Source organism: Sorex fumeus, unplaced genomic scaffold (assembly GCF_029834395.1).
Source record: "Sorex fumeus unplaced genomic scaffold, SorFum_2.1 ptg000081l, whole genome shotgun sequence".
NCBI lineage: Eukaryota > Metazoa > Chordata > Mammalia > Eulipotyphla > Soricidae > Sorex > Sorex fumeus.
The window spans coordinates 2,678,002-2,704,272 of NW_026606138.1; the positions used below are offsets into that span (position 1 = coordinate 2,678,002).

At 40.5% G+C, this 26,271-nt stretch overlaps 1 protein-coding gene across 1 annotated transcript in view; it reads right to left on the reverse strand.

The window, feature by feature from the left end:
• LGR5 (leucine rich repeat containing G protein-coupled receptor 5) overlaps positions 1–26,271 on the reverse strand; it is a 132,747-nt gene that overhangs the window by 15,291 nt on the left and 91,185 nt on the right. Inside the window, exons 5-11 of the mRNA XM_056130647.1 lie at positions 16,412–16,627; positions 14,260–14,331; positions 11,226–11,294; positions 8,074–8,145; positions 2,997–3,068; positions 2,772–2,840; positions 2,561–2,632 (exon numbers count right to left, since the gene is read on the reverse strand). Coding sequence (XP_055986622.1) covers positions 2,561–2,632; positions 2,772–2,840; positions 2,997–3,068; positions 8,074–8,145; positions 11,226–11,294; positions 14,260–14,331; positions 16,412–16,627 — 642 coding nt within the window. The remainder of the gene's footprint in view (positions 1–2,560; positions 2,633–2,771; positions 2,841–2,996; positions 3,069–8,073; positions 8,146–11,225; positions 11,295–14,259; positions 14,332–16,411; positions 16,628–26,271) is intronic.

A 26,271-nucleotide genomic window follows, 5' to 3' on the forward strand; every position in this document is an offset into this window, starting at 1 on the left:
TACATTTATTGAATAAATGGAATTGAGATAGAAATACAGTTCCTTTACTACATATAAATAATTCTTCAGAAGCTGGTAGCAAATGCAAATTTGTAGTTTATGCTAGAGATGTTAGAGACCAAAGCAAACCAAGCCAAATAAACAAAGACAGAACACCTCGAATCATACCTCTTACCTAAACACATCTAACCCTACCAACATGTGAGTGTTTTTGAACAATAGTGAATGAGATAGCTCCCCGTGGCATATTTGATATGCCAAAAACAGTAACAACAGGGGCTGGAGCAATAGCACAGCAGGTAGGGCGTTTGCCTTGCACGCAGCCGACCCAAGTTCGATTCCCAGTATCCCATATGGTCCCCCGGGCATCACCAGGAGTGATTCCTGAGTGCATGAACCAGGAGTAACTCCTGTGCATCACCAGGTGTGCCCCCCCCCCAAAAAAAATAAAACAGTAACAACAAGTCTAACAATGGAGACATTACTGGTGCCCACTCAAGCAAAATTGATGAACAACGGGAGGAAAGTGCTACAGTGCTACAGTGAATGAGATAAAGTGGAAGCATGTTTTCTCATCATCATTTGGCTTGCTCATCTCCACAGATGGCAAGGGAACAAAGAACAAAGCCTTCCTGTGTACCTCTTAGTAGATGGTATATAAAACCTTCTATGTAAAGATACAACTTTCTTCTAATAATTTTCGTAGCTAACATTGATCAAATTTTCATTGCACACAGACATTACAATAGTGTTACCGAAAAACTTTCATTTAATCCTTGTGGTCTTGTAAAGGAGACACTATACAATGCAAAATAACCTGCTTAAGATCACCAGCTAGCAAAAGTGAAAAGCTGTGTATTGCCAAGTAAGTCACAGGAAGGTAAAGTTACTTGAGGTAAAAATTATTTCTGTAGAGTAAAATGCTCTCATGTAACCTTAGTAGTTAGAAGATGGTTAATGACAGAAGGAAGTGCTCAAATTTAGACTTCCAGAATATAAAGCAGAATATAGTGATGGTCAGCCACCGATTCCACTGAGAGTGGGCCCAGCTGAGCAATGCTCAGTACTAATTGGAAGAAAGAAGGAAGGAAGGAAGGAAGGAAGGAAGGCAGGCAGGCAGGCAGTAGGAAGATGACAAGACTTAACAGTGCCTGAGCATTTATAATGTTCCAGGTACTAGTATAAGTTTTGGAAATGTGTTAACTCATTTAATCGTCATGGAGATCATCTGAAGGAAGTACTGAATCAGACAAAATGGGTTCCAGTGATTTTGTTTTTGATAAATTTAATCTGCCAAGCAGCCTCCACTGATGCGGTTCTAAACCTGGGAGACCAGAGACTCACTGTGTGGCATCAGGGAGCTGCAATTTAAGCACGGGTTCCCTATTGATTAGTTAGAGGGCGAAACTCCACTCATGATATGGATCCAGTTTCCTCAAGGAAATGGGGATAATTATACCGATTCTGGGTATGGTAGGTGGAATTCCAAGATGGCTCTTTAAGACTTCCATGACCTGGTATACAGACAGTTATTTCATCACTCTGCATTTGAATTTGGACTCTGCTGTTTTCTTGACACATGGCTTAGACAGATTAACTTTTTTCATGCACAATTTTCTCATCTGTTCTGTACCTCATGGGTTGGTGGGTGAAGAAGAGGAGAGACTGGCTCTGCAACCCCTTCCTTTATATGTGTGTGACCAACTACATGGTTGTTATGTCATGCTAATAATACTGTATCACATAACAGATGAGGGGTGGAGTGTTAGAGGGAGCTGAGGGGAGGGCAGATTCGCCAAGGCAGACATATCCATCCTTCCACTTAACATCTGTGGTGTTGCTTGTAGTCCTGCTACTGCACAGAGACTCTGGAAGAATTGCAGGCGTTGAACTACCATAGAGGTCTTTATGTGAGAATAGAGCCAGAGCAAGAGACTACGTGTCCTTTCATTAAGTGCCAATAAATGCTTGAGTGGGAGGTGAGGAAGAAACTGAAAACGGAAGGCCAAAACAAGGCTCTTCATTTCCTATTGACTACTTTTTGGTAAAACATGGGAGGGTAGAGGAAAAAGCCCCAATTAAAAGAATATACAAGCTGTTTTGGTATTATATGAAAGACAGTACCCACAGCTATACTGGCAAATGTGTAGTTGCCCTTTATCAAGGACTTTGTGGGTCAGTAACTTGATTTTTTTATTTTTGAACCCATATTGGGTTTTTTATCCAGTAAGCTACCTTTTCTTTCTCTGCATTGTCATTGAGGGGGAAGTAAAGCTATTTTGGGTTGCTCATATCCATTTTCTGAAAGAAAATGTGTTAGCTGAAACTCGAAGAGAAGATTGTTTGGGACTTGGAAACAAAAGATGCAATGCCATCCTTGCCAAGGTCACAGCCGAGTACCACTTCCCTGGCCAGAGCGGGCACAGGGGACCTGACCTTTTGGAGACCAGCAAGGAAAGAACTTTCTCCCTTTTAAAGAGTGATTGAAATGATGTCTACCATTTCACCCCTAAATGGAAGTTGCCTGTTTACACAACATTATTGCCTTACTGATACGCACAGCACTTGGAGATTAGGTAACTGATTGCAGACGGTTTGAGGAAGCGATGAGATCTGTGCTCCAGTTAAAGTCCTGTTGAAACACAAACCAGACACAATTCTTCTATTCAGGCATCAGGCAGTGACATATTTTCATCAATGACATGAAGCCCGGTCAGGGTTTTGGGGCTGTCCGAGTTCTGGGCAGAGCCGGAGCCTGCTCAGGTACTTACAGACTCTCTAGGCTTGCAGTTCCAGATAAATCAGGAAATTCAGTGATTTGTGAGGCTCCATTCAAAGTCCTAGAAAGAGGAGTACATGAGTATTATTGGGAGAGATTCTAGAAAAGGGTGCTTTTTAAATTGCCATTTTCAAAGTACTTCAACTTATAATATTCATTTGGTCTTCATAGCAACCCTTTGAAGGGAAACTGATCTATAAGAGAAATAAAAACTTACAGTGTTCTTAGCTCAGGTAAGTGTTGAAAAGCAGCTCTTCCAACAAGCTGAATGGGGTTATCATAGAAATGTCTGAGAAAATTCAAACACAAATGTCTGAGTGTAAAACTTGAATGATAAAGGAATATCTGTTCAAATTTTCAACAAATACATTAAATTTATGTATGTGATTTTGACTATATGCATACTATAAAACATTACTGATCACTTGGTTCCAGGAAAACCTCAAAATCTTCTTCTGTTTCTTATATTTTATTTTTGTATTTTGGGTCATGCCCCCTGGTGTTTGGGAGCTACTCTGTGCTTTGTGCTTAGGGGTCACTCCTGGTGCTTGGGGAACCATGTAGTGTGGGGCCTCAAACCTGGGCCTCCTGCATGCGAAGAATGCACACTACCCCCATAAAAGTTTCTCTGGTCTTCAAAAATGTTTAACACACATTATGGGACTTTTGGTAAAAAGTCTTACTCTATAAAATAACTTCTGACATCCAGATGATCATATTTACTAGAAGAAAAGCCAGCAAATCAACTACAGTTTTCCTTAAACATATTTATTGGTTAGGGTGAGGTAGGGACATAATAGTCCATTGGGCTGAACCCAGAGTGTCAGCATGCTTTGTATGCTAGCACGCTGGGTTCCATCCCAAGGTTTGGTCTCCCAAATGCCAAGCCTGAAGAAACCCCAAGCTTCTGCTGGGTATGACCCCCAAACAAGACACACACATGTACACACACGATCTATCTCTGTGGATGGGGTGGGGGTGGGAAGGATGGCTCAAAGAGCTGGAGTGTTTGCTTTATACATAGGGATCCCAGGTTTGATTTCTGGCACAACATGGTCCCCAGAGTACTACAGGGTGTAGACACACACACACACACACACACATACACACACACACACACACAATCTTTCTCTGTCTCCAACATCTGTGTAATATCCAATAAATGAGTAGTAAAAATGTCATTTAAGATATTGGCAATTATTTCATTAGTTAAAGAAAGATAAAGTACAATATATCTACGTACAGGTTAAACTTTTGATTATATATTGTGTGTATGTGTGCGTGTGTCTCTGTGTGTGTATGTGTGTGTGTGTGTGTGTGTGTGTGTGTAAGAGGGAGGTGTAGTGGTATTGCTGGTCATCAAACCCAGGGCCTCACACATGCAAGGTAAATGCTCTTCCACTAAACTCTATTCCCAGTCCCTCTTTGATCGGATCTTATCATAACATAAACAAGGTGCTTCTCAAATTATCTACAGAGAAAAGAGTTATTTGGTGTGTTATGTAACATTAAAACAAACAAATCAGTTATTATTCTAAAAAAACAAGATGTTATTAGAACTTGAAAATATTTTGTTTTGTCTTTTGGTGGCCATACCCAGTAATGCTTAGGGGTTGCTCCTGGCTCTGTGCTCAAGGATCCCTCCTGGCAGTGCTCAGAGGACCATATGTGGTGCTGGAAATGAACCAAGGCCAGCCATATGCAAGGGAAATGCCTTAATCTCTGTCTTATCTCGCTGTGTCCTCCTCACATCCTGCAGTGCTCAGGAATTGCTCCTGGAGGTGCTCAGGGGACTATGAGGTGCCTGGGCTCAATGTTGTAGGTCTGAAGAAGGATAAAGTATTCCAACTTTACAGAAGTTTGAAATTAGGTGGGATAAAACAAATGCCAGTATGTAACTTTTTAGTTGATAAAGTGTGTGCATGTGTGTGTGTGTGTGTGTGTGTGTGTGTGTGTATGCTGTTTCTCTTATTCTTCCAAGAAAAACCTCAGACTCTGGCACTCTGACTAGTTTATTATATTCTAAAGCTTTAATTTTCTAATTTGTTAAACTTAATTGTAGAGTTTGCGATAGCATAGCGGATAGGGCCTTTGCCTTGCACACAGCCGACCCGGCTGGCTCGAGCTCGATTCCTCCACCCCTCTCGGAGAAGGGGCAAGCTACTGAGAGTATCTCACCTGCACGGCAAAGCTTGGCAAGCTACCCGTGACATATTCGATATGCCAAACACAGTGAAAACAAGTCTCACAATGTTACTAGGCCTGCTCTAGCAAATTGATGAACAATGGGAGGACAGTGCTACTTACATAAAATGAGCTAATGTATATGAAAATTAGGTGCAATATCCTAGCCTCTGGCCTCTTGTTTCCCATTGGGCTAAATAATGGCAAGAGAATGAGAGTTGGAATACAGATCTTGTTATTAAAATGTGGAGTTTTCCTCATAATATTCATTTTCCCTTACCTGCATTATATGTATATAATTGCATCCATGTATACATACATGTATATACATTAGGTAGATACAAATATGTATCCTTGTGTGATAAAACCCAAATATCACAAATACAAATAAGAAGCTATGGACTTTTAGGAGGGAGTTCTCTCAAGGGATTAAGAACAACTTCATGGGGCCAGAGAGATAGCACAGCAAGTAAGACTTGCTTTGCATGTGGCTTGGATCACATATGGTTCCCTCAAACACTGTCAGGAATGATTCCTGAGCACAGATCCAGGAGGAAGCCTGAGCACAACTGGGTGTAGTCCCCGCCACCAAGGAAAAGAATAACTTCATGAGAAAAATGTCATGAGAAAACAGAATTTTATTTTTATGAGCCTTGCATGGTGCTCGAATACTACATCCTGTTCAGTGCTTGGGGTACCATGTTCTAGATGGAATCTGTTTAGCATGTGCTACGGTCCTTCTAGAGCTATCTTCCTGCTCCAGGAAAAATTTGGCAAGTACAGAGAAGAGTCTCCTGCCTCCACGCCTGGCTGTCCTCACCGGGGCCCCTTGGAGGAGCGTGGGTTGAGTTTCCCTCCCCACCCCGAGCAGAGCCCCGGCAGCTGAAGACCTCCAGTTCCAGCCTCAGCCATGCTTAAGACCACCCTCCACACGTTTGGACGAGCCTCATGCATGAAGGGACTGGCAGAGGAACCCAGATGTGCAGGACCCAAGGCGTAGATCTCCAAGCCTGCTCGGATTGGGACTGGGCCCTCCTCCACCCAGATCCCCCATCTTCCAGTATGTAGGCATTACACCCACCAACTGCCCCCTGGCACTGTGTAATCTCATCAACGGCCAAGACCAAGAAACTATAAAACCCAGCTCCCGGAAGACATCTTATTATCTAGGTGTTACTCTGGAGAACCTGGCAGGCTACCAAAAGTATCCTGCCCATACGGCAGAGTCTGGCAAACTCCCCTTGGCATATTCAATATACCAAAAACCAGTAATAATGATGGGTCTCATTCTCCTCACCCTGAAAGAGCCTCGAATGTGGCACTTTTTAAAATCTCAGGGCTAGGACGAAGGAGACATTACTGGGGCCTGCTCGAGGCAATCCATGACCAACAGGATGACAGTGATACAGGGATGATAGAGAAGAGATGGAATGATAGGAACAAAAAAGAGCTTTGCTGTGTGAATTTGCTTAGGTGGCCTGGGGGTTCGCTTATAGCCACATACGGCTGTGGTTACCAGCATAGGGAGTCAGTGTTTAATGTGGGCAGACAATCCTGATGTAGGTACAGTGGCTGTAGTGACGACCAGGATAGTGGGAGAGGCAGGGACAAGGGCCTTCCACAGACTGGTCAATGCTAGAGGTAATGGCTCACAGGGTGGAGGGTTGCAGTGGGGATGAAAAGAAGTTATGGAGATGATGGGAACTACAGAGCTAGAAAGGTTGGGTGGATGGAAAGTTTATAGAAACTGAGAATGCAGGGGTGGGTGCAGAATTTGGGGTGACAGTGACAAAGATCGAAACAGATGCAGAGGACCAGGAAGGTTGCAGGGAGTAAATGGCAGCATCAAATCCAGATAGAAGTGTTAATAAATGTTAAGGGTTGCTAGTCTTCCTCAAGGGGCATTAGCATATCAAAAGGGTGATTAAGAAAACAGTCCTGTGACTGCAGGAAAAAGGAGCAAAGGCAAAGCAATTTGGCAGCCTCTTACTATGTAAATGCACTCTAATGAGGACTAATGTTTATTGCCAATAAACTTTAAAACCCTGAGTTTGCCAACACACCGCCAGAACATTTCAAAAATGATGAATGGTTTAATTTTTTTTTCCCCAGTTGTCAGGTCTAATTTGAACTCTAGCTCATTTGTGACAAATGATACAGGCTTCCAGTAAATCTCCTAATCAAGTTGGCACAGAATGAATGCTCGCTCTACGGTGGCCCTAGAGTCATGCTCCATAATGGTCCTTCTCTCCTCTGTGTTTGAGACACCTTACCCAAACTCAGGACCCTAATTCCCATAAGCCTTCAGATCCTGAGGGCTCTATAACTAAAGCCCAGCTTACTAACTAGATATTTTCATCTTCTTACTTATCTCGTGATCAATCTGGTATCTGTACTAAATGTAAAACATCAAATTAAAGATACTTTAGAATTTAGCTCTATTTTATGCTTTTACGGCATATAAATCATCATATTTGTTTTTCTAGAAGAGATACTCTTTTCCAGAATTATATGCTAGTTTGTATAATGTGGCTCAATGCTTGGACTTGATAATGAATGGATATAGAGATTTAGCATAAATCAATATTCTTCTCAATGTAAGAGACCCAGTGTCTGGTACTGAAAAAAAGAAAAAAACAAAGAAAGAAATTGGTTGGAGCCTATTTTTCTGTTCTCTTTGTATGTAATAAGACAGATGTGTACATTTTTGCATGATTGAGAAATAATTGACATATAAAACCATGAGGTATTTAAAGTATCATCATGATTATTTGATCTTCATATACATTGTGAATGGATTCATCTAATTAATTGATACATCCATCACACTTTTTTTTTGGTGGAAGAACACTGACTATAAAAATCGACATTTGTAGACTACTTGGATTCAAGTTATGAATAGTTTGAGTGACCTAGGCATTGATGCTCTAAAAATAAATTTTCTACCTCTGAAATTAATTTTTATTTCATTTTATTCACAAATGTCAAAAGATTATTGTGGAGTTTGACAAGGTATCTTACTCTACCAAGCATTATACAATGCATGCTGACCTTAAAAAAATACATGTTATTTCAGAATGAAAAATTTATAAAGATCTATGACTGCTTACATTGTAATAAGAGATGGGTTGCCGACAAATGCTTTCTCAGGTATGGACTTGATATTGTTGCTATGAAATTCTCTAGAAAGAGACAAAAACCAATTTTTAGAAAACAGTGTATGGAGTAAAATTATCTATTAATTCCTCTCTCCAACCCCAGTGGTGATAATGCATACCTTTAGTATCTAAGGACAAGGTTAATTTCTTTATGCATATTGAAATTTACATTTCCTCATGTACTCTCTAGGAGAAAAGAAATTGCAAACCACTATTTTGTAAAAGGCGAAAGATTCATATGATCTGAAGAGAAACCAAAGTATGCAAACCACTATTTTGAAAGAGGAATAAAGAACCTGAAAGTAGTAACTATGTTTTATGGAAACTAGCAACCTAACATTATAAAGAGGAAATTCATGAATTCATATCCAATATGGCACCGCTGCGTAACAACTTGAGTCATTAGGAACCTTCTTTGAGGGGGGGAGGATAATGATGACCCCTTTAGAAGCTAGGAGCAGAGAAAATTGCCTTAAATTCCATTGAGGCTGAGATTTAAATAATCTCCTTAAGAAGAGGAAATTTCCTGAGCCCATGGAAGGTACCTCACTCAATGAATCTGTAACAGCAAACGGATTCTCATCTGTTGGTGTTCATTCATGCCTGAGTGGCAGGAAGAGTCAGTTGGTCCAGCCTGGGCCTGTGCTTCTTGAGGTGAAAGGCAGTTGAGGGGTCCCAGACCACAACAATGAAGACTTCTCATTAAGTCACGTGTGGGGCTTCCTGAGGCAGTCACCTAAAGTTTTTTTCTTATAAACAAAGCCTACTGTCTATATCCTTAGTTGTGTGTTTAATTTCCCTCTGCCAGGAGACTTAAAATCTATGTTTATTTTCTTTTCCAAGTATCTGAGCTTTCTGTAACAGGTTATTTATAGTGTTAGGTACCAAATAAAGCTACTTTAATTATAATTTATAAATGATAATATTATATGCAATCTAATAGCTGAAAGTTAGCTTTATTTTGGTAAAGTCATTTTTTTCTAGGGGAAGGATGGCTTGCAAGCAGTGTTCAGGGGGCCCAGGAGATACTGTGTCAGTTAACGAAGCTGCCAGTTCAGTGAGGATATGATGTTTTTCAAGCCCTGTGGTGCCAGGGACTGTAAGAGGACACCAGGGCCATCCTGGCAGTGCTTGGGGGTGTCTCCAGAACTGCTCCTGGTGATGCATGTGAGAGATGCCCTTTGGTGCTGGGGTTTGAATCTGGTTTAGTCACATACAAGGCATGCAACCTGATTCCTGTACTACCTTCCTTGGCTCATGTTTTGCTCTGTTTTTAAGAATTATATTTATAAAAAGAGACCAAGCTACTGAATCATTCCAGGTCGTCTGGTCTTCGGGCTGAGAACTCTGGGGCTCTTTTAGAATGGGCGTGGGTAGCAGCAAGGAGAAGGTCCAGCAGCGCCCCAGCCCCACCCAGCATCCTCTAGCATATAAATGGCCTAGCTCCACAACTGAACCTCATCAAGTCACCAAGCCACCAAACCGTCCCACCTCCATAGCTCCTGGGACTCATAGCCACAAATGTGGCTGTGCCATACCCCCAAAGCTTCACAGTACCAACAGCCTAGTAGGAGCACAGCATTTTTGATGGGAAAGTTGCCTAGAAGTCCACCAAACTCAATGAATGAAAACAATGACACAGAAGGCTCAACTAATTCTCAGACAATAACTTTAGCAACATTGTGAGATATAAAAATGATCACAAATGGACTTTTATTGATTCATTTTTTTCTAGTTCCATTTGAGTCTTGTAACAAACATTATTAAGTAAATTTGTGCCTGCTAAGGGGGAAGGCTTGGGAGGGGAGTGGGAAACTAGGGATACTGGTGGAGGGAAGATCACGCTGGCAGTGGGGTTAGTGTTAGAACTGGAAACAAATGCTGGAAACAACTGTATTATGAACAACTTTGTAAATCATGATTAAATAAAAAATTAAAAAATTAGATTTATGAGTCATTAAAAGGTAAAGGTAAAGGCCCTGACGTTGATCGTCGATTTGCTCGAGCAGGCCCAGTAATGTCTCCATTGGAGACTTTGTTGTTACTGTGTCTGGCATATGGAATACGTCACGGGAGCTTGCCAGGCTCCGCCCTGCGGGTGAGATACTCTCGGTAGCTTGCCGGGCTCTCCGAGAGGGGCGGAGGAATCGAACTCGGGTCGGCCATGTTGGCCGCTTGTAAGGTGAACACCCTACCCGCTGTGCTATCGCTCCAGCCCTTAAGATATAAAAAAAAGTATATAAAAGCAACCAGCACAATCAAAGTATATGCATTTTGTAATTCAGCTTTTAGAAATTAGGAAAGTTTATTCTTAGAAATATTCACTAGATAACTAATTTTTTAGATCACTGTCACTGTCCTCCCGTTGAGCATCGATTTTCTTGAGGGGGCCCAGTAAAGCCTCCATTGTGAGACTTGTTGTTACTGTGTTTGGCATATCAAATACATCATGGGTAGCTTGCTGCTTTGCTGTGCGGGCGAGATACTCTCGGTAGCTTGCCAGGCTCTCCGAGAGGGGCGGAGCAATCAAACCCAGTTGGTCTGGTCGGCCATGGGCAAGGCAAATGCCCTACCCGCTGTGCTATTTTTTGAAGTACATAAGTGATGGGGAATATAACATAGAAAAAGAGAAAAGGGGGACTGGAGAGATAATATAATGGGTAGGTGCTTGCCTTGCATGTAGCTCACCTGGGTTTTATCATTGGCACCCCATATGGTCCCCTGAGTCCCACTAGGAGTGATCCCTTAGTGCAGAATCAGAAGTAAGCCCTCACTACCACTGGGTGTGGCCTCCAAACAAGCAAGCAAGAAAATAAACAAAAACAAAAATAAAAAAGAGTAAGGTTCAGATAAATTTGTATATTTTCTGATATGTGCATATTAGAGAAATTCATTACAAAATTAAAAAAATATTACCTGATTTTGCTGGTGATAAAATCCATTAAAGTATATTTCAAGTGTATTTAGCAGTTATTTATAATGAACTTTATAATGAGTATTTAAAATAAGCTTTCAGCAAGTCATTTTATGTAGAGGAATCATGCATATTTTAAAGTTAACAAAGAACAGAGTTCTCTTGACTTAATTTATCCTAAAATACTTACAGTTCTTTAAGGTTGGACAGTGTCCTGATTGCGGTGGGGAATTCATCAAGGTTATTGTAATTTAAGTCCCTGGAAGTAAATAATATTTTCAGTTTTTTATAAAAAGTTTATGTTTACAATATTTTCTTTTCTTTTCTAATGTCAGCTCTTCCTTCCTTCCTTCCTTCCTTCCTTCCTTCCTTCCTTCCTTCCTTCCTGCCTTCCTGCCTTCCTGCCTTCCTGCCTTCCTGCCTTCCTGCCTTCCTGCCTTCCTTCTTCCTGCCTTCCTTCCTTTCTTTCACTCCTGGCAGTGCTTGGGAGAACATATGGGATGCTGGGAATCGAACCTGGATCGGTTGCATGCAAGGCAAACGCCCTACCTGTACTATTGCTCTGGCTCCCATACAATATTTTCAAAGAAAGCTAACTTGCTATTCCAAAAGATCAGTACAAATGATGGAGTCTCAATCCTTTTCTTGATGGAGTAGGATTCTCTTGGTTTGCTGACCTCCATCTATCCACAATCATCACATTCAAATAGTAACTGCAGGGATCCAGAGAAATTCTGGGGTATGAGTTCAGGGATGCGTGCATGCTAATGTGGCTCTTCTCCTGAATCTGGCCAGTTTGTGTGTGTGTATGGCCCTTGGGGGTTGCTGAATCACATCCTGTTTCACCCTCTGGCATTTCCACCCTGCTTTTCATTCCCATGGAGAGAACATCTTGAAGAGCTGCTCCTCTAGAGAAGACCCATATGTCTCCCAGCCTGAGGTCCATGAAAATGACCGGCTTCTGGAAAGTTTATATGATACTGTGCATTCTCAGAAAGGATCAAGTCTAAAATTTCTTCTAGTATCTCAACTACTTATTCAGATCAGAAATATGATGTTTTTCTTGGTTTGTGTGGCGAGGTTCTCTATTATCTATCCTTCACCCACAGAGATGGAATGACCACTCTCAAATAATTAATTTCTGTAATGACACAAACAGCCTTTAATTCTGCTATTCGCAAATGGTTTGTAGACTTACTTCACCTCATATCTAGATCTTTGTATGAAAAAATAATTGCCTCCTGGTTTCTGGGAATGGCAGATTTCCCAGATGATGCAGAAAAACCTTTTGGTCAGGCAATCAGATCAATGTGGTTAGATCTTCCTCTGTGGAGAAGAATTGCTATTTAATTTTAAGAGAGATAATTTGACTGAGTTAAACATGAATCAAGATTCCTACTTGTCTGGCACAAAGCAACCTTAAGCTATACTACAGGCAGGAAACTCATGTCTTTTGTGGACATAAATTTTCTTCCTGTTTGTAAATCTCTCCAGATGCTCTGTTTTGATTAAACGAGGATTGGGCCTTATAAATTACTTGGATTTCTAGTGAGAGAAAGGAAGAGGCTGGGAGTAACCAATTTACTGATCTTCTTTAGCCCTGGGCAAGGTGAAGGGGGTGGAGTGTGGGGGGGGGCGTTGGATGGGGGGTAAAGTGGGGGACAAGTGGATGCATATGAATTTGTCCTAAAGTATTTTGCTCTGTGGTATTTATATGCAATCCTGGGTCCTCACCCTAAACATGGGGGGGGGGGGGAAGGAAAAACTATTTATGGAAATAATTATCAAAACCCATCTTATTTTCAGTTCCTGTTTGTTAAAAAGAACTGGAAGGTGCTTTCCACTGCTAAGATCCCCAGCCCAGCCCCATATAGATAAGGAGGATATTCTCATTTTTTCCTTGCAGTGGTCAGGAACTGCTGGCCTGGCCATTAAATTGACATCAAAGTCCTGTCTGGACAAGCTCATCTTTGGCATCTCCTCAGGACAATGATTCTTTCCTTTTAACCTAAACACAGGGTCACTTTGTTCTAGAAAGAAAGCTATCAGTACTCACTGACTCCAAGAAGACCACCAACAGATGGTACTTCAAAAATTCATGGACACAGATTTGGTTAGTGGTAAAGCTGACTTGCTAGCTACACATTTTTAATTCTGTTTGTTAATGAATAATGAACTCCAAGATTTTTGGAGGTGGTCTCTGGTCATCTCCTTCTTCAGTTTTAGCCTTGCAGAGTCACACTGGCCCTGTGTGGTTTGTTGTACTTGACTCTTAAAGATACAGGAGTTTCTAGAAGGGGACACCACTACAGTCTCTCCCAATACACCCAGGACCCTCAATGCCTGTCACCAGATCCCCTTCTCCCTACCCCTTCCAGGCAACATGGCAATGAAGGACAGCACCTTTTCTGGGAAAAGGCTGACTCTGGTGTGTCACTTAAGAACACACTCATAGTGGCTCTGGTAGGGCTATGATGTGACTCAGCTGTCTCAACTCTGTTTTTGTCATAGGAAGAAACTCAGAACTGAACGTCTAGCCTTTTCTTTGGAAGTACTGTAAGATGGTAAGCATGGATTTCAAAGCAAACTGGGGAAGAAAGTAAATCATTCCAGTAAAACAACTTTAGGAGATCCTAAAGTGGGATAAGTAGGAGTTTCTCTCACAGGTAGGTTGTAAGGATGAACTAAAAGTATGTATGCCACACGCTCAGTGAAATATTTGATTTTAGATACACTTATTAAATGAATGGTAGCGAATGACACTTTGCAGTCTTTGGTTGCTTTTGGGAACCCTCATTGCTTGCTAATGAGATGCCTGTTCATCTCAGATGGAGCATTTGCCTGCTCTGGCAAATCCTCTCATTCAGTGGGGGTGATTAGACTCATGAATAGTGAGCCTGAGTGACAATACAGAATTGATCTCTGACAGGAGACACACATTCCTAAGCAAACAGTCACCCCTCAGTAGAGAACATCTCATTTAGTGATAATGATGCTAACTAATCTACCAGCCTCATTCGATTAAAATAAAATCTCAGTTCTATTGTTTAGCTTTGTGGGGTCTGTGCATATGCATGTGTAGAATAAAGCCACCGTAAATATCTGTTTAGAGCTTATGTAATTAACCAAACCAAACAGCACTTTTGACTTTAAGGCTATTTTGAGTCCTTCAGAATACTCATGAAAACACTGAAAAAAGGGAAACAAATAAAAGGTCAACTTACAAAGTCTCTAGACTGTGGAGCCCATCAAAGCATTTCTTTCCCAGGGAGTGGATTCTATTATTATGGAGATGCCTGCAAAAGAACATTACAGACAGCCATGAAGGCTCACAGAAACTTAAGCGCAACATCATTTAGATCCCTTAAATTCAAGGAAACTTGTACCCAACGAATGCCCTGACTATATGCAAGAAGACATGCTCTGTTTAACTTTTTAAAAATGGTCTTAAGCTCTTTCACTCTTAATGTGGAGTCTACTTCAGACTGTAATAGGCAATTACAGAGTTTTACCGTTCGGGTTTGAGATATCAGCGAGTATATAATAACCTGAACAACGTGGCTGACGGAAGAAAATTCATGTTGTTCAGTCTAGTTTTGGGATTGGGATGTGAAACAGAGATATTGATCATCATTGAAAATGGAGCACGGAGGTGAGCATTTTCTATTAAATCTGATGCATTAAAATGGCTTCATCCCTAAAGTCAGGACACAGACTAACAGAAAACAATCACTTCAGCTGCAGATAATGGTGGCCAGATTTTTTTAGCTGCCCAAAGAGATGAGCTCTCTTGACACAGACTTGATGTGTGTAATTGTCATCTTTGGCTCAATGATAAATCATTCATGTCAGAGCCAGTGAAAATGGCTGCATAACATTGAAAACTGGACCCAATCCCAAAGGGACTTATCCAAAATGGATTTATCAAAATGGTGAAAGAGTAGCTAAATCTCTAAAAATCTGTTCCCTCTAGTGGAAGAAAATATTAAAGCACCTACCCAGTTATGGTAGGTCTGTAGCAGGATCTTTCCATGTGAGATTCAGCTTAGAAATTTGTGAAGAGTGCCACAAATTTCTTATCCTTCCAGACTAATTTTTTTTAATTCTATGAAATAAATATTGTTTTCATGTGAGAGCTATGTGACATTTATTGAGGATCTTTTCTAACACACGGAAAAGATGCTGCAGGGAATTGAAAATAATGGCTAAGATTGAGGCCAGCCCTAGAGGAATAAATACGACAGTGCAAGAGACAAGTCAAGTGGAATAATGAAAGGTAGCCATGGGCCAGTAGGCAGACAAGGAGTGAAGGAGAAGTAAGGCAGGAATCTGTCAAGGAGCTTCTGATTTCCCCTATCAGCTTGTTTGACTATTGGATGCATGGGGGCATATTCTGACCCTCCTTATTTACTGCATTTCTCCCCCTGGGTATTGCACCCACTGACTCACATAATTAAGATGAAGTGTTCTACTGCTAAGCTACATCCCTGGTCCCTTGTATTGCTACACCCTTCAATGGTAACTTGAAAATCATTTGATTTATAAAATAATAAAAGTTAAAACCATTTGGAGTGGAGGGATGGATACCATACAAAGGCATTTGGGTTCTCTTTCCTTGGTAGGGATTCAAGAAGGTCAACAGTAATAAAGGCATATTTCAATTTGGCCTGAATTATAAATTATTATCAGAAACAAAGTATTTTTACTCACTTGGGTCACTGTACTGTCGTACAATGTGGCAATTACTTATATACTATACAATGGGCTTCACTAGGGAGAGTTCATATTTCATTATTTTTGACAGTCCAACAACGTTTGGCACTTTACGGTACTCTGTAAATGTGATTTAATTCTCGAATACATTAAAACATGTATGAGTCATGTTGGAAGGGGCCCAAGGGTGACCTCCCTTAAAGTGTACCTGTTGAAGTTTTTGAGGGGCTAGTACTATAAGCCCAGTGATAGCACAGTGATAGCACAGCCGTAGAGCGTTTGCCTTGCGCACGACCAGCCTGGCTGAACTGGGTTCAATTCTTCTGCCCCTCTTGGAGAGCCTGGAAAGCTACCGAGAGTCTCTTGCCCGCACAACAAAGCCTAGCAAGCTTCCTGTGATGTATTTGATATGCCAAACATAGTAACAACAAGTCTCACAATGGAGACGTTACTGGGCCCGCTTGAGCAACTCGATGAACAATGGGAGGACAGTGCTACAGTGCTACAGTACTATAAGGTCAATGGTTTATAGTGAATTTAGAACTGAGAGAGAGAGAGAGAGAGAGACAGAGACAGAGACAGAGAAGAGAGAAGAGAGAGAAGAGAGAGAGAGGGAGAGAGAGAGAGAGAAGGAGAGAAAGATCAATGATCAATAAAACTTACAGAACTACCAAGCTGGAGAGGTTTCCAAAGGCATAGTCTGGTATGTGGTGTATTTTGTTCAGGGCCAAGGTCATGGCCTGCAATGCTGATAAACTTCTGAAAGCTTGGACAGGGATTTCGGTCAAAGCGTTGTCATCCAGCCACAGGTGTCTCAGGGAATGCAGGCCACTGAAACAACTTGGGGGAACATAGCTGATGTGGTTGGCATCCAGACGCCTGGGGAAGAAAACAAGTAAGAATGGAAAAAGGAGCGAGGCCCAGGCAAGAGGTGGGCCTGGCAAAACATCCCTCAGTATGTTGATTGACAGGAGTGGAAGAAGGCGTGGGCCTGGGCTGAATCCTTTGACATCTGGAGGATTTTGCACTTGGTAGAAGCAGAACCATGGCTTCTTAAGTCCCCTTGGCTGTAAAATTCCACGATGCTATGATTCTCTTCCAAGCTTGTGGGTAACATGCTTTCCTGCACGCAAGTGGCCTCCCCCGGGGTATAAAGTTTCAGGGTGATGATCTTTTAGCTTTCTTTTCTGACACCAAGAGAAAGACACCCTCCGTCCCCCCCGCCACCCCATGCCAAATATATGTCTTTGCTTTCCTGGATTGTTTTGAACACACTAAACATGCTAATCTACTAGTTTGTTCATTCCACTCTGGGAAAAGACTATTTCTGGAATTGTCTATTAGAGAAGGCCTGACTAATTTTTAAAGGCTGTTAGAAATAGCCACAGGGAGAGGAGAGCCAGACCCTCCCTTTCTTACTTGAGACAGTGTTGAAAACCTTAAAAACTACTGGCGTTTTTGCTCATCCTGACCATTTTTGTTGGTCTGATACTTGTTTTTCCTGACATTTTAAATGAATAATAAAATTAACAGCTTTCCCGGTTTTTGCTTCCTTTCCCCACTCACCACTTTTTTTTTTTTTAGTGGGGGAATACATCTAAAAATAGGTCTGGTTAGTGAGCTGCTATAGTTTCAAAGCCAGCAGAGGGAGTGCATGACATTTAATTTGCCTTAATTCAACCTAAATTATAGCTATCTGACAACACCTCAGCTATTTTTTTTTAATTCAAGGGAACCTACACAGGCAAATTGCAATTTTGAGTAATGTGCATGAATAGTAGGACCCCCATCTCAGCTATGCTCGACACAGTTCTTATTTTTTCCCCCCCGAAATCTGTTCTTAAGATTCACACATTTGTTTGCATTGGCACAACTAAGATTGAAAAGCAGAAGAGTTGCAGTTCATGCATGAGCAAGGATTAGAAAATCATGAGTGGATTTTCAAAAAAATGTTTTAGGAACCTTATAAAACTAAACAGAATCAGGAAGAACACTAGGATCCCAAAATAATTTCCTGCAAACCAAATTTAAACAATTTAGAAATAAAGAGAATTCTCTGTTGTGAGGTATCATTTCGATGCCAAGAGGCTTCCTGACATTGGTCACCTACATCACTCCACTCTCCTCTGACTCCTATTTCCATAAATCAAATGGGGCATAAATGAGTCCTTCAAGACATGGCCAAGTTTTGATCATGAGATAAGGTCTCTTGGAACAAACTTTAAGTGTTCAGTGCACTCAGTCGAATTTCTAGTAGAATACTGATCAGTGTAGAAAGCAGAAACACTGCTTCCAAATATCTCAAGATTCTGTCAACAAATGGAGCTGGAAATGCCATGAAAACTCAACACCATTTCTCTGTCTCCAGTGACAACAGGCTCGGTCCATGTTCAAATAGGGTATAATTTCATTGGGGGTGGAGGAGGGAGGAGGTGATTATTTTTGTTTGATGAGGTAAAGCACATATGTAAACTCTCCTTAACGATCACACTGATTAAAGAATGAAGACTTTATTTAAATAATATGTGCTTCCGTGTTTCAGTTGACATGTTGTCTGATTACTGCCAGTTGCTTATGCATTCAAGCTCCAAGTGGCTTCTATGCGTTTCAGCAATGACCACCCTCAAAGTTCAGTGTGAATGCTGGGACTCAGAGATAGAAAAGGCTCCTTTAGTATCATGTCACGGGCTGGTCTTCCATAGTTAAACAACCACCACCAAAGATTTAGCTGTTTCTTAAAGCAAACTGGGCATCAGTTTCCAAGGCAACTCAGTTCATTTCCCTAGATGGGTGGTTTATAACACTGCCTCCTTGTCCCCCCCCACCCCCCAGCCCCACCTCAAAGGATGCCATCTGCCTCTTCAATGTCCTCTCAGATCAATTTGCTATCTAAAATGAAATGAATTGGACTATCCAAGTGCTAGAAAAATTAATACTCTCATACATTATGTTTGGATACCCAAAGTGCAACATTAAAATGTCTCTGTCTAGGGGCTGGAGTGATAGCACAGCGGATAGTGTGTTTGCCTTGCATGAGGCAGACCCGGGTTCTATTTCCAGCATCCCATATGGTTCCCCGAGCACCGCCAGGGGTAATTCCTGAGTGCAGAGCCAGGAGTAACCCCTGAGCATCACCGGGTGTGACCCAAAAAAGCAAAAAAAAAATCTGTCTAGTTTGTTTCTTCACATAAGAGGTAAATGAGATTATTTCTAAGTGCGGTGTTGAAGTTCATGGTCACCTATTCTTAGTGGTTCAAGCTTCACTCAGAATGGTATATACTGTTCGTCCTCAAAGGCATTAGTTCACCTAATCTTAACAGAAGATCCCAGGGCAAGATTGGCACATGGGGTTAATTACCCAGCCCTCATATAGGTAGTTCATAGGACCATGGTTCACACTATATGCAAAGGAGCTGGCAGGGCCTATGTCGGATCTAGTCATTAAACAAGAGCTTAGAATTTGGACTTGGGCCACACCTGGTAGAGTTTGCCAATCTACTTCTGTGTTTTCCTTTATTTTGGGGGTGCCCCCCAAATAGTTTGTTTTTTTTTGTATGCTCAGGGCTCCGTTCTAGGTAATACTTGCCCAACCAGACTAGTGATTTAGTGCTAGGCCCAAGGATGGGATGTTGCTCGACTCTGCAATGCCAGGGACCATCAAAACCTTAGCCAACAGCATTTGACAAACTGGAAAATTTCTTTTCATCTTTTGGAAAATACAGCACTTAAGCAATGAGGCTAAGGGAAACATCTCTATATGAAAGAAAAACAGTACATGAAAACACAAAGTCTATTACTAAAAAGGTAAAGGCCCTCCCGTTGATCGTCGATTTGCTCGAGCGGGCCCAGTAACGTCTCCATTGGAGACTTTGTTGTTACTGTGTCTGGCATATCGAATACGCTCGGTAGCTTGCCGGACTCTCCGAGAGGGGCGGAGGAATCGAACTCGGGTCGGCCATTTTGGCCGCTTGTAAGGCGAACGCCCTACCTGCTGTGCTATTGCTCCAGCCCCCAACTAGAAGAAATAATTAACTAGTTTACTATATAGGTTTTTTTTTTTGTTTTGTTTTTGGGGTCACATCCGGTGTTGCTCAGGGTTACACTGGCTCTGAACTCAAGAATTACCCCTGGCAGTGCTCAGGGGACTGTATGGGATGCTGGGAATCGAACCTAGGTCGACTGCATGCAAGACAAAAATGCTCTACCCACTGTGCTATTGCTCCAGCTCCCACCATATAGCTTTAAAAGTAAAGCTTTATCAGTGTTTATTTTTTTCTATTTCATGCAGATGTCATAGGGTGTGTGTATGGGAGTGGGGGACAGACCATTATCTGTGAACTAGCATTAAGATTTGAAATGGTAAGTCTCAGGTTCAAGTCACTGTCATAGATGTCACAGACCTCAGCTGTGAGACCTCAGCCTTCATTCTGTATAATGAGGATAATACTTCTCTATCTTACTTAGATTAAAGGAAATAACACAAGAGGGCTCTGTAAACTATAAAGACTCCTGAATATTTGAAATTGGTATTATTTGAATTTGATTAAAAGTTGTTTTTACAAGGACTGGGAAGACTGGTCCACGTTTGGAAGCTTGTCACAGGTGGGGAGGTAATGAAGGAACTACAGTGACAATGGTAGTTGGAAATGATCACTCTGGATGAGAAGTGAGTCCTAAAAGTAGGTAAAGGGATATACAGGATAACCTATCAGTACCTGTATTGCAAACCAAAGTGCTCAAAAGGAAAGAGAGAGAAAGAGGGAGAGAAAGAGAAAGAGAGAGAGAGAGAATAAACTCAAATTTTAATTTGCTCAAAATTTACTTAGATGAGTGCTGAGATCCCAGGGGAAGGAGGGGAGAAGTGGAAAGGCTGGAGAGAAACTCCAGAGGAGGTGGAGGGATGGCACTTGGTGTTGAGTACAGGCAGGGAACATACTTGAAATGACGTGCGATTTTAAAACCAATGTTACTTCAGTAAAAAATGAGTCTAGATTAAAAAGAATAAAATGAGGCCTCAGTGGTTATTGAATTTCAGTTTGAAGAAATACAGGCTAATTCTCTCATGCCTCAAAGCAGAAATAAAGAAGCTTCTTAGAAATCACCTCCTTTTTTTGCAAGCTTTAGTGTCATTATGTGTTTATCTTACAAAGACCTGTCAGTTTTGTTCCCGATATCTTACTAATCATGCCATCTTCATTATGAAAGCACAAAAGTGGTGACGTGAGGGAGAACACATTCTCAGAGAATGTTCTAGTAATGATCCTGGCAATTAAGCATCCATCAATAATATGACAGAGGCAGACCTAAACCTGCCTACAGTTATTGTAGCAAAACAAAGCATTTGAGCAATGGGAGTGGCCTTACCTTCATTCGCACAAATAAAAGCTCTTAATTATGATGTTGAAATGCAATCTGAAAAATATCATTAAACGGGAAATGGTACCTGTTTTATGCTCCTCATGTTACTCATAATTGATGACAAAGTGATAAAATAAATATGTACCCCACTTCCTATGCTGTCTATAGCCACATAACTGAAGGATGTATAATAAACTGGAAAGTAAGCTAAATTAGGAGAGTTGAATCAACAGTTTATGCTAAACTTGGCCACTTAGTTAAATCTGAAATATATGGGAATGTTGATTCATTTTCTTGGAGGGGCAATTTTTCCACACCTGTAAAGATGAATCACAACTCATCACATAATTGCTGTGGGAATTAAGTGAAAAGATTATGTAGACTGTCGTGTGAACAGTAAAGCATTCTACATGCAATAGGCTTTGTTATTTAAGGAAAATCTTCATACTTAGGAAAAATTATATTACCCCAAGCTCCCTAAACTAATCATCTGGTTCTTCTGGAAGTTTCTTGAACCTTTAAACATTAAAATCTATCTACAGGAGATTGATTTTTCCCTCCCTCCCTTTCAATAAACTAGGACAATTTTGATTTCCTACTTATCAGTCATCCTTTAAGATGTATGTTCAATAGCCTTATTGCACGTTTTGACTAATGTTATCAAGAGGCTTCCATCACATAGAAAAAGAAGAGACACACATCTTCTACGTTAGGCTAGCAGAAGTACAAAAGAGCCCCACAAGATTTATATTGTTGAACAAAAGTATCACATCATCCGATGTAAGAATAGAATTCTCGGGGCTGGAGTGATAGCAAAGTGGGTAGGGTGTTTGCCTTGCACATGACCGACCCGGGTTCGATTCCCAGCATCCCATATGGTCCACTGAGCACAGCCAGGAGTAATTCCTGAGTGCATGAGCCAGGAGTAACCCCTGTGCATCGCTGGGTGTGACCCAAGAAGCATAAAAAAAAAATAGAATTCTCCTTAGGCATGAGTTGGTGTAATGTTCCCTAGAAAGCTACGAAGGGTGAGAAATGGATTTTGTCGTGATTTTGGGAGACATGCTGAATAAGACATCTGGAAGGAGGACCAAAGGGATTTAGCTGCACACACTACTTGGCTGAGGGGGGCACCTTCTCAGGGACCTTAGGTTGTCTTTCCTTACCAATGGGACAAGTCAGGACCATTCATTTCACCTGCTAAGTTATGATAACATCACGTATCCAAAGGATGTGTTTAGAGTGTGGATAACTTTGCTTCCAGAATGTTTCTAGACTACTTAATGTCCTTCTCTCTCCCAAGAAATCTTTCAGATCTGCAGACACTATATTACTCTGAGGTAGAGGTGTTATACTATCTCCTGATGGGACACCCTGCTAATTGGTGTGCTGTGGGAAGGTTACCCTGAGAAGAGTGCATGGGGGTGACTGGTGGGAAAAGAAGTGACCAAAGCAATCAGAGGGAGAAAAGAAGAGTGTTTGAACAGAGAATGAAAATGGTGAGGAAGATCTGACAAGACAAATATCAAATGAATCTGGCAGAATGTGGTATTCTGTTAGATTCAGGGGGAAGTAAGGAAACTGACTGGGATTTGATATTCCAGTCTGGTCACTGGGCAGATAGAGATTATGCATGACCTGGGATGAATACTACCTATGCTATGTAAACTCTCTCTATAACACAGATGTGCATGGTCATGTGAATACTGTTCTGTCATGTCAATGCAGTCTACATGAAAGTGAGAAGGTAACAGGGGGAAAAAAACCATTAATGTTTATGTCAGATAATGAAAAAACATTTTTTTTGGCCCTCTGTTCAAACTTTTTTTCCTTAATGTTTTCACATACAAGGGGTTAATTGTACAGTTTCTTTTTAAAGCGAAACATCTTGCAGATCTGCTTCACGCCCCTGAAAGGAATTTTTGAATTATAAATGGCCTTATTGTAGGGATTATAAAATCTATGAGATCATTCTTGCCATTGTTGTTTCAGAAAATGGTCCTTTATATACATCTTGTACATGATACCTTGCCAATGTATCACACAAACATGTTTCTTTGTTTGAGAATGTTTTTGATGAGCCATTAACTATAAGGAAGAAAGCGTTAGTCAAAAGATAAGCCATTGATCTTGGCTAATTCCCTATCAGAGATGACTGTAAAACTGTCAATTATTAACATGGCTGACTCAAGGGGGAGAAAAAGTCAAAGGTGTGAAGAAACTTGCAGCTGCAGGTATTGTGCAGTTCACAGAGATTCTTGCAATAAACAGAACCATTAAACACGTGAGTCTCATACTGCTACTGTTGTTTTACAATGGAGTGAGCAGTTTTCTTCACATGGTTTTTAAAATATGACCAACTTTCTTTCACATACACTTGTTTATTTTGTAAGACCAATCTGAAATAAGTGCATGGAGCTGAAGGACCACTTTGACTTTACAAGTGATTTCATTTATAAAGTTATAAAATGAAAGAATTTTCAACTATTCTCTGGTTGTGAAATAAGAAATCATTCTTCAAACTTGTGTACTATACAGTTGAACCGGGACCTAAATTATATTTTGTTTTTTTGGGGGGTCACATCTTGCAGTGCTCAAGCCTTATTCCTGGCTCTCTGCTCGGGTATCATTTCTGGCTCAAGAGACCACATAGGATACTGAGAATTGAACCTTGGTCAGTTTCACACAAGGCAAGCACTTTACCCACTGTACTGTTGTTCTGCCCCCCTAAATTCTTATTGTGGTGAAATTTTATGGCTTGAAAACCTGATTGTATTAGAATCAGTCACTTGCTGGAATTAAGTGTGTCAGTAATTCATTATAATTATCTTACTGAAATAGAGTTTAATCTATGTGAATTTTTATCATTTGGATTCATATTGATGTACATTAATTAATTTTATCATTTGGATTCATATTGATGTACATTAATTAATCTTAATTGCATTCATTTTTTAGTTTTGATTATTGTTACTTAACATTTGTGTAGTGATAAAAAGGTGGAAACTTAAAGAAATTTCCACTCACATCCTAAGAAGATATATGCTTCTTAAAAATATATCAGAATTCACATAAATACTATGATTGCTTATGTAGGAATTTTGAAACTTGACTTTATAATCTCCATCTTATTTACTGGTAAACTTAAAATAAACCAAGGAGGAAGTTATTGCCTTGGATTAATTTGGTCAGGAGGTCTCCCCATCTATCCAGCTCGGGAGGGAGTTCCACTTAAGTGCAGTGATTTGGAGACTTGTCAGCTAGCTTGACTTGGCAGCAGCTGATACAAGCTCTAACAGAACCGACCCCTCTGTTTATGCTGGCAAGACAGAAAAAACATGTGTATGTGTATTTTTGGCTATATATTTTGAATCCAACTTATATTAAAGTGCCCACTTTCTCGAACATTATCACTTCTGTGAATTTTGTTAACAGTTAGATGATTAAGTAATATGAGATTGACATCTTCTGTTTCATTTTTCTCCATAGAAAACAAAGACCTTTATTTTTGTCGGGAGCACCATTAGTTTTGCAAGTACCAGGAGGGTCTGAAATCTGGGGGTCATATTTTGGATCTTCATTGCCTTCTAGCCAATCATTCACCTGTTTCTCTTCATTTATCTTCATCTCCCAGACTCTCTATTTCCACTGTCTAGTTAAGTCTCTTATCTCTTCACACCTGCATTACTGTAACAGCCCTTTAGCTGGTCCTCTTGCCTTTGATCTCTTATCTCTTCAATTAATCCTGTAGGCTGCTGCCAGATTAATCTCACTAAAACTGAGGACTGTATCACTCACCTGTTAGGAACCCACAGTTCTTCTACATTATCACTACTCTCAAACCCAAACTTCCCATTGTGATTTCCAAAGCTCTTCATACACCTGATATAATCAGTGTTATTTTTCTTCTTCCTTATTTCTGTTTATTGTCTAGCATTTTTTTGAGCTACCATTTCTGGGTCTTATACTTATGTGCATCCATACCTCTTGCATGTTAACATCTCACCAGCCCTTTAAGACTTAGTTTTAAAAGTCTTCCCTGAACTGTACTTAATTTTTTTTTTAATTAAAGAGCTATGATTTTTCAAAGCTGAACCGTACTCTTGAAGTAGAAAGTATTCAGCTAAGGCAATGAAAACCTAAATCTTATGGATAGATCAACTTCACAAATCCCCAGAGGAACTAGTGAGGTCCAATTCATTTTGGAAAGGAAACTGGATTTTATAGGTAGCAAAGTTCAGGATCTGGGCAATCAGTAGATTCAGGCTACAGTCAAACTAGGGGATATTAGCTGAACCTCAGCAGTTGTTTAGAACGTCACTAAAGTTGGAGGCTTTAGCTCAACTTTGCTTTAGCTCAATATCTTTTTGAATCCTTTCTTTGCCTGAAATCTGCACCTGGTGCTAAGAAGTTGTCTGTAAACTAGAAAAACATAGTTCTAAATTTTATAGGATATTTTTCTAAATGGACGTAGCTAATCAAATTCTTACAATAGATTGTTGGGTAATGAGAAATATGGATAATAGGAGGACTTACTCCAAATGTCATCTTTTTTGAAATCTACATCTGTATTTTAAGCTGTCTATCTAGCGTCTTGATCTAGTTATCATTATCAAACTATTTCTAAGAGAGACAAGTTAGTTTGTTGGTAAAACGGACAGAGTTTAGAACTAGAAATAGCCTGATCCATTATAAAACATCTGATCTTGAAAAGGTTGATTAACTCAGGGGCTTCTTGCTTCCTCATCACTAAGGAAATGATCATTTGGTTCCTACTTCAAGAAGTTGCTACAAGGATGAATGGTTGAAAGGGTGCAGATAAATGAACTCAACTTGTATCAGTGGCTCCTGCTTTTGGAACATAAGATTTGAATGAGTCACATTCTCATTTTATGTTGGTAATTTTTCCATGCTCTACTGATTCTCCATGTGCCTTCTTACATATCATCACAGACTCCTTCTATACTGCAAGGGGGAACACATCATTGTCAAGTATGGCCTTCATCAGACTTCATCCTTATAAGTTCTCTAGAGTCAACTTTTCAAGTTAACCTTCACTTCATATAACAAGACAAAAACAGTTTATTTTACTTTTAATTCCATATGATCCATGTTCCATTTTTAGTTATTTATATATCTGATCTGTCTGGTATGTGATTTATCAT